The sequence below is a fragment of the Lampris incognitus genome, chromosome 5 (genome assembly GCF_029633865.1).
Source record: "Lampris incognitus isolate fLamInc1 chromosome 5, fLamInc1.hap2, whole genome shotgun sequence".
In the NCBI taxonomy this organism is placed as follows: Eukaryota; Metazoa; Chordata; class Actinopteri; order Lampriformes; family Lampridae; genus Lampris; species Lampris incognitus.
This window is the reverse complement of record NC_079215.1, coordinates 11,612,410-11,629,313: the sequence shown is the minus strand read 5'-3', so window position 1 is coordinate 11,629,313 and position 16,904 is coordinate 11,612,410. Positions and strand designations below refer to the sequence as shown.

The following is a 16,904-nucleotide window of genomic DNA, read 5'->3' as shown; positions in this document are numbered from 1 at the left end:
GAAAAAGGGGGTGAAAAAATCCAAAAAAGAAATGGTATCACATGTCCTAATGTTTACTGGTTTCGTATCAAAGTTCATCGACCAAACCACCGCGGTGCCGCCGCAGCAGCGGGGAAATGAGCTGGGCCGGCTGTAATGGAAGTGTTCATTACACGTTACAGGACGAGCACCATCGTATTGCTCCCAAGAGAGACATGGAAACTCACCGGTCGCTCCTCATCTCATTTAATCAGCTCTGCCCGTGTAAATAGCACGGGCAGCCGCGGACACGGCGGAAAAACAAAAGCACATTACGCCGCTCACTGAGACTACGGCGGCCAATGGTGCGTGACAGGCCTCGGCCTCCTAAGTGCTTTCTGCTAAAGCGCTGAGCAGATGGTTTTAAACGACTCGGTGACATTTGTTCTGGTCGTCTATTTCACAGAGCTGCAATCGCCGGCGTCTCTGCCGGCCCCGAGATGCCCGACCGTGAGTCCGTTTCCCCAAGAGCAGATCACGGTCGCGTTTGTTTAGGTCGGTTCTTCTCGTTACGCTCCCTCAGCTGTGCCCTGAGAAGATCAGACACACGAGATGGTCGCCCGGGCTCCAAACGAACACCATCCTGAACGGACCACCAGGAAGTAACGTCTTTCGCACAGCGACTTCGATCAGAGTAGCAATGAACGGTGGGAGACCTCATTTCAGGGCAGTTCAGATCAAACAGAGTTTGTTATTTTGGTTTTGTTTGGCGGCGGATGGATATATGATTATACGACAGTTGGCTCCAACCAAGTCATTTGATTGGACAAGAGGCGGTTCCATGAGTGCTGATATTCAGTATAACAGCACTGGGACTTTTAACGATATGTATCACTCCGCCGCACAGGTGTTCTATTAGTAACCGTTAATTAGGCTACATTAACGGTCGTTATCAATATCAGATTGTAACAAACTTGCAAAGATGATTGATGTACATGATACAAAGTAGCGAGCCAGCGGTAACATGTGTAGAGCTATACAAAGTAGCAAGCTGTGCAGGAGAACGTTTGTGTTCAGGTTGCCTGGCAACCGTCCCAAGTTCAGGAGTGCGGTTGTGGAACTATTTGTTGGCGGAGCTAAATAAATGATTAAATAAACAAACGAATCATATTCTGTTGTTGCTTATTACTGTTAACTAATAAACGACAATTGTGGAACTGTTGTATAAAAGCGATGTCACACGAGAGGGAGTGCTGATATTCAGTATAACAGCACTCCCTCTCGTGTGACATCGCTTAATTTGCATGAATGGGAAGTTCGGTTCCGGAGCCTCCAAGAGGTTTTGTCTTTCTCAAACGATGTTTTGTCTGCACGAGGACTCGCCGAGACGAGAAACACGTGATCTTTGGGTTCGTCTCTGTTGCTTGTTATGTCTCGTTCTTAAGTCTGAAATCCCTTCTAGTACTTGATGTCACGTTCAATCTATTCATTGTGGAAATACTGTGAGGATGGGGGAAAAACAAAAAGGAAATGTACCTTCGGTGAGAAAGGAGTCTATAACAGCCCGTTCCCGGTGTATATTTGGTCCCCCTAAGCTTAGCATGTGTATGAAATAAAAAAAAGCCCTCTCGACAGCTCATCTCGGAGGGACCGCTTTAGATTTGGCAGCCGGTTGACTCATTGAGGACTGCTGAGCCAGCAGCGAGAAGAAGGGAGAATGCAGGAAAAAGGAAGTGTTCCTTTTATAACTCTGCTAAAATTAAATTAAGGCTTGAGGAGTCTTGAAATCGAAACACAAAACTATATTGATGCTAAGTGCCAGGATCGTCCTTCACGTGTTCACGACTCATGGGGTTTTGGAGCCGTTTGCACATCATTGAACAAAACTGAGGTTTTTTTTATATATATATATCTATATATATATAGATATATATATGAACAGAGTTTGTGGTTTGAAATTATAAAAGCTCCTACCTATAGTGCTGGCTTTTTGGAAATACTGACTTGTTCGCTCACATCATGGCATCCGTATTAATGTATAACTACGAAGAAGAATCCGAGACGGAAACTTCTGCACAGAATCGGGATTTGTTTCTGTCTTCAGCCCCGAGCCGCAAAGCTCATGTTCTTCTTAATCTGATGTTGTGTCTTCATACCTTCTCTTAAATCCAGATAACCATAACTGACCATGGCGTACCTGCTAAATCCACCACTGTCCGCGTCATCGTCAAAGTCCTGGACGACAACGACAACAGGCCGCTGTTCCTGGAGAAGATCTACAAGATCAAGCTCCCTGAGCGGGAGAGGCCAGAGAGGGAGAAGGCCCTGAAGAGAGACCCGGTATACAGAGTCATCGCTTCGGACCGTGACGAGGGACCCAACGCGGAGATCTCCTACAGCATTGAGGAGGGAGATGAACACGGCAAGTTCTTCATTGAACCCAAGACCGGCTTGGTGTCCTCCAAGAAGTTCTCGTCAGCCGGAGAATACGACATTCTGACAGTGAGTATCTGCTGCCGTGGTGGCTGGAAGATCACTGGCCTGTTTTTGAGATGTAAACTCATTTTTTACACAGTACACTTTTCACTGGTAGATACCATTTCCATCCAGGGCTGTGACTATAGCCACATGAGCGCAACACCGCCGCCATGTGACGCTTTCTGCGGGGTTGAGCTCATTACTGGCGTCGCCGCAATTTTTGATGAAAGTTACTGGAGTGCATATGGTGTGTGATATTAATAAAAACACAATAATCATTTGTTTAGTTATCATCACTGACCGTCTTCCACCCATTTCAGTTGCTCGTCTCTTGGGCTTGGTGAGCGAGGGGGAGGGACGGTCCATTAAACACACGGGGGAGTTCCTTAGTGTGAGCCCGATTGTTATTAATTATTTCCAGGCTTCAGTACTGGTGATATCTACAGATAACGCTCCACTGAATGTATACACACACAGTACAGAGCCATAAAAGACAGAAGCATACAGTCAACAAATCTGGTTCCAGAGCCAAATACTGCGTCGCCTATTTGGGCACGTTTTGCCTCTGAGCCAGACGCCAAGGGGACGCCAGCGAATGTGGACGAGGCACTATGCCCGCTGCTGCATTCGTAGAAAAAATATTTTTTTCTGGGGGGGCGGACATGGCTTTATATATATATATATATATATATATATATATATATAGTGCTTTAGGTGTCTAGAAAAGTGCTATATAAATGATGTTGTTGTTCTTCTTCTTCTTATCATATTTTCCACTGCAGTAAGAGTGAATCCATCCTGTCACAGCCCTGTTTTCATGTTTTGTTTGTTACTTTTTTCGAGCATAAAAAAATGGGTTTTTAGGTCTCTTTTATTCTTCTTGTGTGTTTGTCTGTACTTCGTGGTAAGTGGTAATGGCCCTTTCACCAAAATGCAACATCATAATTCAGAGACTATGACAGTTTTATTCAAATTAAAGGATGTTTTTGGTACATATTGAAATAATAATAATAATAAAAAAACAAACGTGAAACATCCGAACACACACATCACACGCGGATGTACACACAGTATATACACACACTGGAAGGAAGCTATTGTTTGGCCTATCTGTTGGTTTAATTATTTATGAAACAGAGACGGAGCGGGACTGTTTAAACAGACACGCACATATAAACATACACACACAATACACTTTTAATGGGATTTTAATTGCATTACAGCATGAAAATAAGAGTGATGAGAAACAAACCCAGCGAAGAGGGGAGCGTTTGGTACAGTCACATGAAACACACACACACACACACACAGGAGGACACACACGCAGCAGAGAGAGTGTTTATAATCAACATAAACACATCAGGACCTAGAAATTCTAAAGTGTGGGGTGTCCGGCTGACATGGCGGTCTATGCCGTTGCCTAGCAACCCGGGGATCGCCGGTTCGAATCCCCGTGTTCCCTCCGGCTTGGTCGGGCGTCCCTGCAGACACAATTGTCCGTGTCTGCGGGTGGGAAACCGGATGTGGGTATGTGTCCTGGTCGCAGCACTAGCGCCTCCTCTGGTCGGTGGGGGCGCCTGTTGGGGGGGGTGGGGGGGCAGCGTGATCCTCCCACGCGCTATGTCCCCCCTGGTGAAACTCCCCACTGTCAGGTGAAAAGAGGCAGCTGGCGACTCCACATGTATCGGAGGAGGCATGTGGTAGTCTGCAGCCTTCCCCGGATCAGCAGAGGGGGGCGGGGCAGAAGCCGGAACGGCTCGGAAGAGTGGGGTAACTGGCCAAGTGCAACCGGGGGAGGAAAAGGGAAAATCTAAAAAAGCATAATCATTCTAAATCTTCAGTCATGTTTATTATTTAACTCTACACTGTTTTCACCTGCCGACTTCCCTTTGGACGAGTCTAAAACCAGAAGAAGAGCTCTAACACACTCCTTGTCTGTCCCGTGTGTGTGTGTGTGTGTGTGTGTGTCCCTCAGATTAAAGCGGTGGATAACGGGCGTCCTCAGAAGTCCTCCATTTGCCGTCTGCATATCGAGTGGATTCCCAAACCGGACGTGCCAGCTGACGCCGCTCCGCTGGCCTTCGAGGAGCCCCCCTTCTCGTTTTCTGTAATGGAAAGCGACCCCGTGGCCCACATGGTGGGCGTCATCGCGACCGAATCCTCCGACGTGCCGGTCTGGTTTGAAATCACAGGTAGAGCCGCCTCCTCATGTCACTACACATGTGTGTGTGTGTGTCTGTGTGTGTGCGGGTGTGCGAGCATGCATTTCAGTCCTAAATCAGAAGACTGTATTAGGGGCCGGTGTAGCTGTTTATACTCTTCACAACTAACCCTATTGAACCTTGTGTTGGCTGCATGGGGGTTAGTTTTTATTCTTCCTTCGTATTTAAACTCAGATCTTGCAGCTGTCTCCTTCATATGAGATCAGCATCGCCTTTATGAATGAAATCCTACTTTTCTGCACTTTACTACTGTATCGAGATTTCACTGTATGAATTCTTCACCTCCTAAAAGGCTTGCCTTTTTCCTCCTCCCCCCTTCCTGCCACCTCCCACCCCACCCCTCTAATCGATTTCTGATTGACATCTCTTCTCTTCTCTCCTTTTTCTGCCCGCCCCGCCCCGCCCCGCCACGCCGCTCCTCTTCTCTTTTTCTCTGGAATGTTCTGTTTGGTTGGAATTGTGCAAGACGACATAGCGGATACTGAGATGTTTTACATCCTTCAGATGACTTGTGACCACAACTGTACAGCAGAAGGTAGCTGCTGGCGTCTCCTCACAGGCTCTGCTGTATTAAGACACCGTCTCAGCTTGTGTGTGTGCGTTGTGGTTGTGTTGTGCCGTGCCTCTGGATTGATGTGGTGGCTCGTTTTTTGTTTCCCCCCCCCAAACTGCTGACCCTGATCGAGGGCACTAGCAAATCATTTGATCAGGAAAAATATATCCTGAATAAGTGTAGCCTTTTCGAGCAGTATTTGTACTCACTGTGTATTGTGTTGTTATATATCACACCACTTTGGGGCGTCCGGGTAGCGTGGCGGTCTATTCCGTCGTCTACCAACACGGGGATCGACGGTTCGAATCCCCGCGTTACCTCCGGCTTGGTCGGCCGTCCCTACAGACACAATTGGCCGTGTCTGTGGGTAGGAAGCCGGATGTGGGTATGTGTCCTGGTCGCCGCACTAGCGCCTCCTCTGGTCGGTCGGGGGCGCCTGTTTGGGGGTGAGGGGGAACTGGGGGGGATAGTTTGACCCTCCCATGTGCTACGTCCCCCTGGTGAAACTCCTCACTGTCAGGTGAAAAGAAGCAGCCGGCAACTCCACATGTATGGGAGGAGGCATGTGGTAGTCTGCAGCCCTCCCCGGATCGGCAGAGGGGGTGGAGCAGCCACCAGGATGGCTCGGAAGAGTGGGGTAATTGGACGGGTACAACTGGGGAAAAAAATCCCCCCCAACCCCCCCCCCCCCAAAAGATAAACTAAATTACACCATTTTCTTATTTGCTGGTAAATAATGTACCACACATCTATATTATAGATACATGTGCTCCAGCAATATGAATATTAATGTTGTCAAGTGTTAGGTGCATGACAACATGTAGAGTGTATATTGTGTATACAATCTATGCAAACACAAATCTATACATGGGTGATTCTTCAATTAAGGGAGTTTTTCTGTCCCCAGGGTAGATTTTCAAGGAAAAAAAAAAACTTTTTTTTTTAAACAATTATTGTATGTGTTAGAGTTAGGTTGTGTTAGCTATGGAAACAAACATTTGTGTCTTAATGATGACATTTTAATACTTTTCCAGTATGTTTGAAAATTCAAATGTGCCAGAATTTCACAGTTTTCCCCAACCCGGACTTTTTAACTTCCCTTCTATAATGAAGTAATAAAAATGATTAAATTCATTAAAGCTTTACTTTACATTTTCTCATAATAATTTCAAAAATACATATTTCAAATTCCTATGGTTTGTATATGTGCAATTTGCCCATTTTTATAGTTAAACATGGCTGTCCCTTACACATCTTTCATTACCATCACACGGAACATTTTAGAGCACAACAACATTTTTTTTCAAACAACAACAATGTGGTTGCCATGGAAACGAGAAGTGCCAGAGGCGCATGAGCAGTCATGGCAGAAGCATGACTTTCATGTCCACAAAAGTAAGTAATCTGAAGGTTTACATGTCCTGATCTGAGAGTGTGTTTATTAGGCGTCATTACCAAACGAGTTCCTAATTGAGTATTTCAGTTCAGAAAGAAGAAATTTCACATTATTCACGTATATTCATTGTACATTGTATGCTAGCTAACAAGTTAGCTTAGCAAGTCTTAAGACTTAGCCAGCTTTGGCTCCAAAAAGTGAAAATTGTCATTACCATCACATTACCGTCACATTTTGCTGTTACAACTTTAAAAAAAAAAGCATCATAATATCAAAAAACAGATTTTAAAGATATTTATTTTCTGTTTTTTCAAAAGCCAAAAGTGTCCCAAATTGAAGAATCACCCACATGCGGTCAACATTAAAATGAGTTTCTTCGTTCAGTGTTAGCATTAATATCAACAAGCCGAAGTTGTTTGGCTCCTCCTCTCGTCCCCGCTCAGTGTGTTAGAATAACCTTGCTCCTGCACTTACCCAAACGATCATGTGTCACTGATCACTCGTCTTCATTGTTTTAAAAAACAACAACATATCCACAGGTGGCAATTATGACAGCCGCTTCGACGTGGGCAAGGCCAGTGGAACGCTGATCATCGCGCGGCCCCTGGACGCCGAGCAAAAATCAAATTACAACCTGACGGTGGAAGCCACAGATGGGACCCGAGCTGTCAGCACCCAGGTAATTGAAAGGCTAATGAAACGGTTGGAAAGCGATGAGGGAGTTGTCACGCTAATGTTTATCTCATGTGAAATATGGCAGAAGGGAGGGTAAATATAATGAGCACAGCACTGGAAGCAGAATGAAGAGAACAACATGTGTGTGTGTGTGTGTGTGTGTTTGTGTGTGTTCTCTCAGTGGCCTTCAATAGTCAGCATAGTGAGGACTTTTTGTGACATGCACACTGCTTGACACTTCTTTTGGAGGACTGTAACATATCAGCACAAATGAATATATATTGAAATATGTAAGGATGAGGGGGGTCCGGGTGGCTTGGCAGTCTATTCCGTTGCCTACCAATATGGGGATCGCCGGTTTGAACCCCCGTGTTACCTCCGGCTTGGCCGGGCATCCCTACAGACACAATTGGCCGTATTTGCGGGTGGGAAGCCGGATGTGGGTGTGTGTCCTGGTTGCTACAGGAATACCTCTTCTCTGGTCAGTCAGGGCGTCTGTTCAAGGGGGAGGCGGAACTGGGGGGAATAGCGTGATCCTCCCACCGCCACGACCCTCCCGGGGAAATTCCTCACTGTCGGGTGAAAAGCGGCTGGCGACTGCAGCCCTCCCCGGATCGGCAGAGGGGGTGGAACAGCGATTGGGATGCCTCGGGAGAGCAGGGTAATTGGACAAGTACAATTGGGGAGAAAAGGGGGGGGTGTAAGGATGGGATCGGGGGTAGTCGCCATTGCGCGGTCATTGCTGGATTCCTGTCTCTTTATTCCTTCTGGCTGCTCTCCAGGAAAAGGTGAAATGTCGGTAGACGTGCTGACAAAAGAATTACTCAGGCTTCAGGTCCATCTTCTGCAAGTTTTACATCATCCCCATAGCACATTATTTTCCAGTTTGGATTCGACCCGCACTCGGGATAGATGGTTGAGTGTATTTCCAGCAAGCCATGATATAGGCAGTCATCAATCCCCCTCTTTTATTGTCTGCCATTTTAGAGCGGCAGAATGCTTTTTTTCTGTTTCTTTGGCGGGGTGGGCGGGGGGGGGGCTACAGGAATCTTCCATTGTCTCATTTCTGAAGCGGGGCTAGAACGGTGCACGGTGCGGTCCAGCCGGAGAGCTTTTCTAAGTGTGCATTCCTCGGCCGCCCCCCACCGTCCTCCCCCCGTGTTCTTTCTGTCCAAACCTGTGAACCTTTTCTGCCTTTCTGTAGCAATTTTTTGTATTTGTAGATCTTTTTTTTTTTTTTAGAGGGGGGGGGGAATGCAGACTGTGCTGGTCTTTTTTGATTAAGAGGGGTCAAAACAGAAAATTCAGCCTCACACGTATGCACGGTACATTTTGAACCCTGCACCGTTCGAAGAAAAGATACTTTTATGCTGGAAAATGTCAAATTCTGATGAAAGGGAATTTTATGTTGCAATATGTGGCGTGTCACACTCGTGGCGCTTATCCAAGCCAGCCGCCGATCAGTGATGAGAAAGAAACTCCCGAGCAGTTCTGTACTTACTTTACAATATACAGTCACTGGTAATTTTACTTGCAAATCAGATGCCCTGGCTTATAAAAACCTTCAGGCATGCAGGTTGTCTTGAGTTTTTGTTCTGCTCGTCATGGTTTGTCAGTAAGATTTTGAACAGATAAGATATTTACTTAGATGTATTATATGCAATACAATGGTTATAATATATAAAATGTTGTCTGGGTCATATCCAATACAAGTATTCAAAATGTTTTGTCCCTTGTCCCCAAAGGGGGGACTGTGGAGAAATGCAGCTGGAAAAGGGACCTTGTTGTCAATTCTAATGAATAAGGTCTTTCATCATGGAGCCGCTGTGCTCTGCTGAACCTCGGCAGAGGCACTGCCTCCACTGGCATTTCGCAGCTCATCCATGGAAGCAGCATGTCATTAGCTCAATGGAGAACCTTCAGAACAGACAGAGTATGGTTTTGTCAGAGACATGGTCCTCATTCCACGTCATCCCAGAATAAAACCTTTTTTCAGAAGCCCCCTAACAAGAGATATGGTCCTCTTGAGCTTATCGACACTATTGAACGCATTGATTTTTGACTCCAATTTGAACAAGCTCACGGGGGGGGGCTGTTTAAAACAGGTATCGATAGTGGTGTCGTCATTATTTTTCCGACCCCCCCGTGCATATTTTTTCCTCACAAGAACTTTTGTTTGTAGGAGAAAATGACATAACACAATTAGCCGTGGCACCAGTGTGGGTTCAAAGGCAAAGGCCGTTATTTTCACGTCAGTTCTTGTTATGATGAAGACTTTTGTTGGGCTGCCTCAGCGATCATAGTCAATCAGTTCCAGGCCACCACTTGGAATATGCATCGCTATCTTTTCCTGTGTGTGCTTACGTGTCCTGGGTTTAGTTGAGCTCCGGCACGTTTAGATATTTCAATGGGCAAACACATGTGCATGTTTTTGGAAGATACATTTATCGGAGACTGTCTTCCACCAAAACAACGACCCTATAGGTCGTTTGTACAAGCAGCTTATTACGAACTATAGTTAGGTTTTAAGCTACTTCCTCGCGGTCCTCCGTAATTATAATACGTTACGTTCCCTGTAACGATAAGCATCTCCTTCCATAAGCTCTCGTGAGAACGAATATTAATGAAAGCAAAGTTTAATGTCACGTAGCGGTTATAATGTCAGCGCTAGCTGACTTTCTAAATGTTGGCTAACGCTAAGTTAGCTCTTATAACGTTATTCATAGGTAAACATGCTGCCAATAACAATCTTAGTTACTATACTAGACGGCGAAACAACACAAAAACGCACTGACTACATATTCTATTGTTCTCAAATTGTTTTAAAAACCCACAATGCAGAGGCGAAAAGTATCTGTGGCATATCTCCTGCCACCGGTAGGGGGCGCTAATTTAGGAAACGCTCCTGTGGGTCTTATGAGAGGACAAATGATCTATGTGGCCATATGGGTTGCAGGACTTGTTGATTTATTGACAAAACTCAGCCTAAGTCCGCCTCCTACAAAGGTGAACAAACCGCACATTTAAATGGCGTTCTATTGGCAGATTAGCATCAATACATAGTACTGCATATTTTTTACTGCACATTTGTTAGCCACTATGTTCTTTGCCTTTCGTCCACTTCACCTTCTTCCTGCTTACAGTTACAAGGCATTACAAATGGCATTCATGCAACCGTCATCATTTCATTATCACTGTTTTTAGTTTTAAATACCTCCCCTGCATAAAATGATTTTTTGGCTACAGAAAGACCTCTGCATACGTCATGTGAGTGCAGAACAATTTGATGGTCCCTGTAGACAGATACCTGTACTGCTATGTCGCCTGCAGGAAATATGCACATATACAGTGTGCCTTGGGGATTATGCCATATTGTAATTGTAATCCTTTGCTTGACTAAGTGAATAGACGGGTTTTATTTACCTGGTTAATGTGTTAACTGGTTGCAATATGCATACAAACGTGTTTGAATAAAGGCTTTCCTGCCAGTGAGGGATGCACAAGCTAATTTTAGTTTATTTACCATTTAATTACTGCAATTGTAATCTGATTGACATACCAGTGAGTATCAGTTGCTCTAAACTGGGAAGAGGGCACCTTTCAAGGTTGCTAGCAAACATAAATTATCTATATATAATGTAATATTTTTGAAGAGACACTTTGTGCTGTAGTGAATACATCTTCTCGGCAAGAATCTTTTGTTCAAAACTCGGGTACTTTGGAATCAGTAACCTCATCATCATCATCCTTTGTGTTGAAATAAGACAAATTGAGCAGAAAATACGAGTCCCGAGTGTCTAGGCTACTAGTTCATCCTCATCTCGTTGTCCAAAAATGGCAAATCAGTATGTCTCGTAACAGCTGTCCCCCTACAATAAGCCAAGGCTTTCTATTTAGTGGATCAATGCAAGTCATCATCTGTAAAAGTTTAATGACTCAATAAGGCCTGGAGGCCATATAACCACTTGGTGCACAGTTTCAAAAGTATTGCTTTCTTATTCCCATCTCATACTCAAATCGTCTTTTACTGTCGATCTAGCAAATCAGAATCAAACTGTTGATGAATATTTGATTTTGTTTTTTGGGAGACTTACGAAAAGATTATTGCATTGGTTTATTCTGCCAGTGGTATAAAGATACATTAATTTGGATAGAGAGGCGAAACGGGCGAGTGGCAGGGCCCCTCTTAGATTTATCAGTAAATCTCCGCCTTGTTCGGTCCATGCGGCGGAGAGAAACAGCGAGCCTTGCAGCACTTTCTGCACTCAGGAGTTTTTGAGCCTAATCAATTTGGATTACTGGCTTGGTCAGCTTAAACCGAATTCCCCGGAGCGAACGCAGAGACTATGTAGGTGTAGGTGACAATGGGAGAGTTGTTGGGATGCTATTGTGTTGCGGGTAATAGCCCTGACAAAGTGCTAAGCGGTGCTCAAACTCATCAGAAACATATATTTGTCTTGGATTAATACTGTAATTTCCATCACGATCCAGCTACACAAATCCCCTTTCTTGATCATAGACTGTGGCTGATTAAATTTCAAGAACACAAACAATACTGTTCTTTAATCAATCTGGAGGCTAGCCAGGACCGTCATTCATTCTCCGTGTCATCTTAATGGGTGTTGCAGGGGCCGGGAGCCTTTCCGAGCAGGCATGGGATGAAAGCCACCGGCCCATCGCAACAACAGAGACGCAATCACAACCTAGCATTCATGAGTCTTTAATTCGGCTAACATGCTTGTGTCTTTTATTGGATAACACAGTTCCAGCTGGAAGCCACATAAACATTGAGAGAATGTACAAGTCTGCAATGAAGGCCTGGCATTGTCCCTCTTTGCTGCGAGGCATCAATGCAAACCACTAAGCTATCGTGCAACCCATTGAAAGAGGCTCTCACCATCACCACCCCCCCCCCCGAGAGGTGAAACTGCAGGAATTACAAGTAATTTTCTTTAAAAAAAAAAAATCTGTGACGCAGGGAGGGGTAGCAGGAGATGGTTTAAGAGTTCTCAGCACCAACCTATAAAATACTCTAAACTATTACGGACTTTGGGTTTACGTTCATTTATGTGCATGTGTGCCTGTGTAATTATGTGATTGGGTTTGTTTGTGTTTGTTAGTACCCAGGGAGCTTTAGCATGATGACGCTGTTCGGTCCAGATCGGGAGCCAGACAGAAGGCCAGCAGGGTGTTCCCTTTTAACATGTGAGGGACAGGAAAGCTATGATTAAATGGCTTCAAAATGTCCTTTTATGAAAGAGTCCAAAAAAATACTGAGCAAAGTCCGGAATTTTGCAATTTTGACATCAAAGAGTAAAGTAACCAACAGAAACCTTAGAATGTAGTCTGCTCTTTTTGAAGCGAGGTGATACAGATTTCCCTCTAGCTTACATTCTAACTTCACATTTATTTTGTTTTCTCACAATATGATACTTGATCTTTGATCCTAGAGTTAAATGTGACCCGAGAGGATAGTTTTAATCACCAAATGAGTGATTTTTCTTTTCATGTTCTTTTTTAAAAAAAATTTTTTAAATTTTGTCTTTCTTTGCTTTTTCTTTTTCGGAAAGTGTGTTTACTTAAAGAGAAGCGCTAGGTGATCCTATAGAGAGTCGGCGCTCCACTTGATCACACACACAGAGTACCTTGTGAAAGCTCGAATTATCTATTCCTCAAATCAAAGTCATGTGGAAGCTTTGCTGCCAGACGGCCTGCCCTATTTTCTCTGTCTTTGGAATGTATTTGTTGTTCTTTCTTTTGGGTCTCGCTTTCTCTCCCCCCCCCCTCTTTCCCCCTCTCCCGCTCTCTCTCTCTCTCTCTCTCTCTCTCTCTCTCTCTCTCTCTCTCTCACTGTAGTCTCCCTTTCCCCCTCAGCCAGAAAGAAATATGGGGGGTCTCCTTTCTTTCTCTATTTTTCAAAAGTTCCCCATTTTTTTGGCCTAGTATACAAGGATTATGATTGTTCTATTTTCGTAGAATAAAGCACGAACAAGAACACTAGACCCCTCTGGGATAGTGGGTTGTGTTAATCCTGCTTTGGGCTTTGGGAACATGCACAAGTGCTTGGTGCCAATATACTCCCTATGCCCAAAACCTGCCACCTGGCAGGGGGCATCCTCTCCTACGCATGGCACTGTTGGTACTCGGGCGCTTTGAAAGCTCTCAGGTGTCCGGTTTTGGATACCACATTTAGGGTTCACACTGTGATTGCGATGTCTGTCAGTCTCTATTTTGCTCTATAACGAGCACAATCATCCACTCCCACAATGTACAATGAAAAAGTAAATCAAGGAAATGGTTTTGTCCATGGTTATTATGTCCAATTTTGGTCCTAGTCTGTTGGATGGAATATGAAACACTGTTGGCGACTGTTCTTCTTGCCTGCTTGCCGTAAGACCAGCGTAGGAAGACGAAGAAATCTCTGAAAAAGATCCTCTGATTCACACAAAAGGGCCTAGCATTCCAACATGGACACCTCATAGCCTGGAGCTGCACCAACGAGGCAGCCTGGGCATGAAGCCTTGCCTTTCCCCCACCCCCACCAACTTCATGGCATCCTGCCTTGGCCCTGCAGGAAAATTTCAAGCTGTTATGTCCACAATCTGCTCCTGCTCTCCTGTTGTTTATGTTATCTCAGTCCTTATTATATCACCTCTCTCTCTCAATTGCCCCATCTTGCTTTTTCTGCCACTCTCTCACACACACCTTTATTCACTCATACTTGCCATTTATTCAAGTCCTCTTTGTGTGTTTAATTCTTACTTGTTTATGCCATTTTACCACCTGGTGTCTGGCCACCTCTGATTTTGGCAAATTTCTTTCATGGTGCCACGGTGCCAAGTTCAAGGTCCCGTGTTTTGGAAATTTGACCGTCTCCTTTTTCTTTCTTCATTCCCTTCCTCTCACTTTTTTTTCCCCCATCTCTTGCTCTGTTCATCTCCTGGCGGTGTTTTACTGTCACGTCAGTGTCTCAGTCCTCATCTAGCTCCTCTTTAGCGCTCCCAGAGGAAGGTATCCGCGGCACAAAGACGAAAGAGTTTCTTTCCCAGCCGACACCTCGGCTGCTGTCAGGCCGCATCATGTTGCTCGGTTGTGTTTGAGGGTACAGCCCCTTTGAAGTGCCGCAGCCTCCTTTTCTGACGGGAAAAGCGGTTTGAGGCCGTCTGTAACTGTTTACAGGCGTGCGGGGTTGGAGTCGGGGAAGAGAGAGGGTGGGGGGCGGTGGAGTGGAAGAGAAAGAAAGATGATCCTTTCTGCGCTCTTCAAACCACACGGCATTGAATGAATGGCCGTGGGTAGTAGTGACCATGCAGGTCTCGTTCTTCTCCCTTTTCTGACGGCATTATCAGCTCATGCCACCTTGTAAATGGCTCCCTTCTGACAATACTTGTTATCTGGAGCCGGACAGATGGAGACACATTGTCCAGGCTCTCTAAGGGAACCTTTGTGTGAATATATATGTTTGTGTGTGTGTGCAAAGTGGATTGCAAGGCTTCAGGGATCATGTGTATTATGATGTTTGGCATCGCATGAGAAGAGATGCTTGCAATGAGATAGATTGTGGGGGGGGGGGGGTATCCCATCCCATCCCATCCCTTAAGACATGTGAATTCACATACACGTCCCATATTCCTACACCTCTTCGGGGGCTCTACTTTAACTAGAAATCTAAGGATAAACATTTTTTTTCCATTCGGCTCCTTGATTAGCATTGTGACATGGCTCATTCATGCCACATGACTGATGGCAGACTGCCATTTGAAACACTGACAGCATGTAGTCCTACCCCCCCCCCCCGCTAAATGACATCTGCTAGCCCGACCAGCATTGCCAACATCACAACATATGACAGATCTAAAGTTGTCTCTGAATTAGTTTAACAGTTGCCAAAAATGCCACCCGATAGTTCTGATGTCGGCAGGGACCGGGGGAAACGCTGGTCAGCCATTTAACTCTCAATTAAGTTGAGTTCTCCTCGCCATTCCGTCCACTCCGGCATGGCTTTCTGCATTCTCATGCGGGACATCACCCCCTAGTGTCTGGTATGCAGGTGTCTAATCTGAGCTGATCCTTTTGTTCCCCATGTTTGGCCATGGTAGAAACTCCTCACTGGTCTGGGACACAGGCATTCCAGCAGCTCCAAGATAATCCTCTCTCGGAAGTCCACCAGACGAGTGGCTGGTGTTGATAAAACATACCCTCGGTGGAATTTTACAGTTTGGGGGATGTGAAATTATTTGTTGTGGTAAAACCTCCTCAGAGCCGCAGTAATTGCACGGCCGCTGTTTTTAATGTGACTAGGTATCTGCAGAAGATTTGTAAGAGACATTAGTAGTATGTGTTGGTTGAGTCTTATATCGCTTAAAAACGTATAATACAACATTTCAGTATATTGTCATTGTATTTGAATGTTAAATGAGCAGTATCTGAAATTAGGATCTGATGCTGCATAACTATACAATGAACTGCATAAATAGTGAACTATTTATCCTGTATGTTAGATTTGCATTGAGGGACTTGTTGTCTTTCCTTCTTGCAGATTACTGCTATCTAATGCTCTTGCAACTTTTATCACCTACCCTTAAGCGCCATGTCCCATCGCTCTTAATTCATCTGAATGCATAAGGATCAGCCAGCATTGATTTCTTGTTTTAGGTATTAGCAGTAGCAAGTGACCATGTGGCTAAAATATTGCTTTTGCCATTATTTGTATTGATCTGGTCTATATCTCCACACCGTTGCTCATTAGTGGAGAGGGTCAGAGGCAGGATGTGAAAATGTTACTGATAAGAGAGTGTGCCGCGCCAAAAGGCATGGCACGGTAAAATAAATGGATGATTAACTTATTCCCATGAACAGCAGAAATGAATATTAAGTTCAGTTTTAATCGCATGCATTAATAATAATAATAATGATGATGATAATAATAAGAAAAATAATATTAATGATGATAATAATGATGATGATACATTTTATTTGTGGGTGCCTTTCAGAGCACTCAAGGACACCTTACAGAACACAGTAAAAAAACAAGCAGCTCTGTATCAGACATCATAAAATCAAAACAAAGCAGGGTAGACAATAAAACGTTAACACAACAGATAAGTATGAAATTATCATCTGCACAAAACTCAATGAAGCGTGGATCAGACTGAATATGCCAGTTTGAAAAGGTGCGTTTTGAGATGGGGTTTGAAGTTTGAAAGAGAGTCAATGTTGTGAATGTCTTGTGGGAGAGAGATCCACAGGCGGGGGGCAGAATGACTGAAGGCTCTAGACCCCATGGTAGTCAAGCGGGCTGGTGGTGTAGTGAGTTGGAGAGCAGAAGTGGATCTGAGAGTGTGGGAGGATGTGTGGATATGAAGGAGTTCAGAAAGATGTGAAGGAGCTAGGTTATTAAGGGCCTTAAAGGTGAGGAGCAGGATCCTGAAGTCAATACGGTATTTAACAGGGAGGTGATGGAGTTGCTGAAGAACAGGAGTGATATGATCTATGGAAAGAGTTCTGGTAATGATACAGGCAGCTGAATTCTGGACCGATTGAGGTTTATGAAGACACTTGAGGGGAAGACCAAAGAGGATAGAATTACAATACAGGGTGTAACCAGGGTGTGAGTGAGTAT

General features: G+C 44.7%; 1 protein-coding gene across 1 annotated transcript in view; it reads left to right on the top strand.

Annotated features, from left to right (window-relative positions):
• The window catches only part of fat1a (FAT atypical cadherin 1a), a 109,816-nt gene that overhangs the window by 54,658 nt on the left and 38,254 nt on the right, over positions 1-16,904 (top strand). Inside the window, exons 5-7 of the mRNA XM_056279995.1 lie at positions 2,131-2,460; positions 4,412-4,628; positions 7,147-7,286. Of these exons, the coding sequence (XP_056135970.1) occupies positions 2,131-2,460; positions 4,412-4,628; positions 7,147-7,286 (687 nt within the window). The remainder of the gene's footprint in view (positions 1-2,130; positions 2,461-4,411; positions 4,629-7,146; positions 7,287-16,904) is intronic.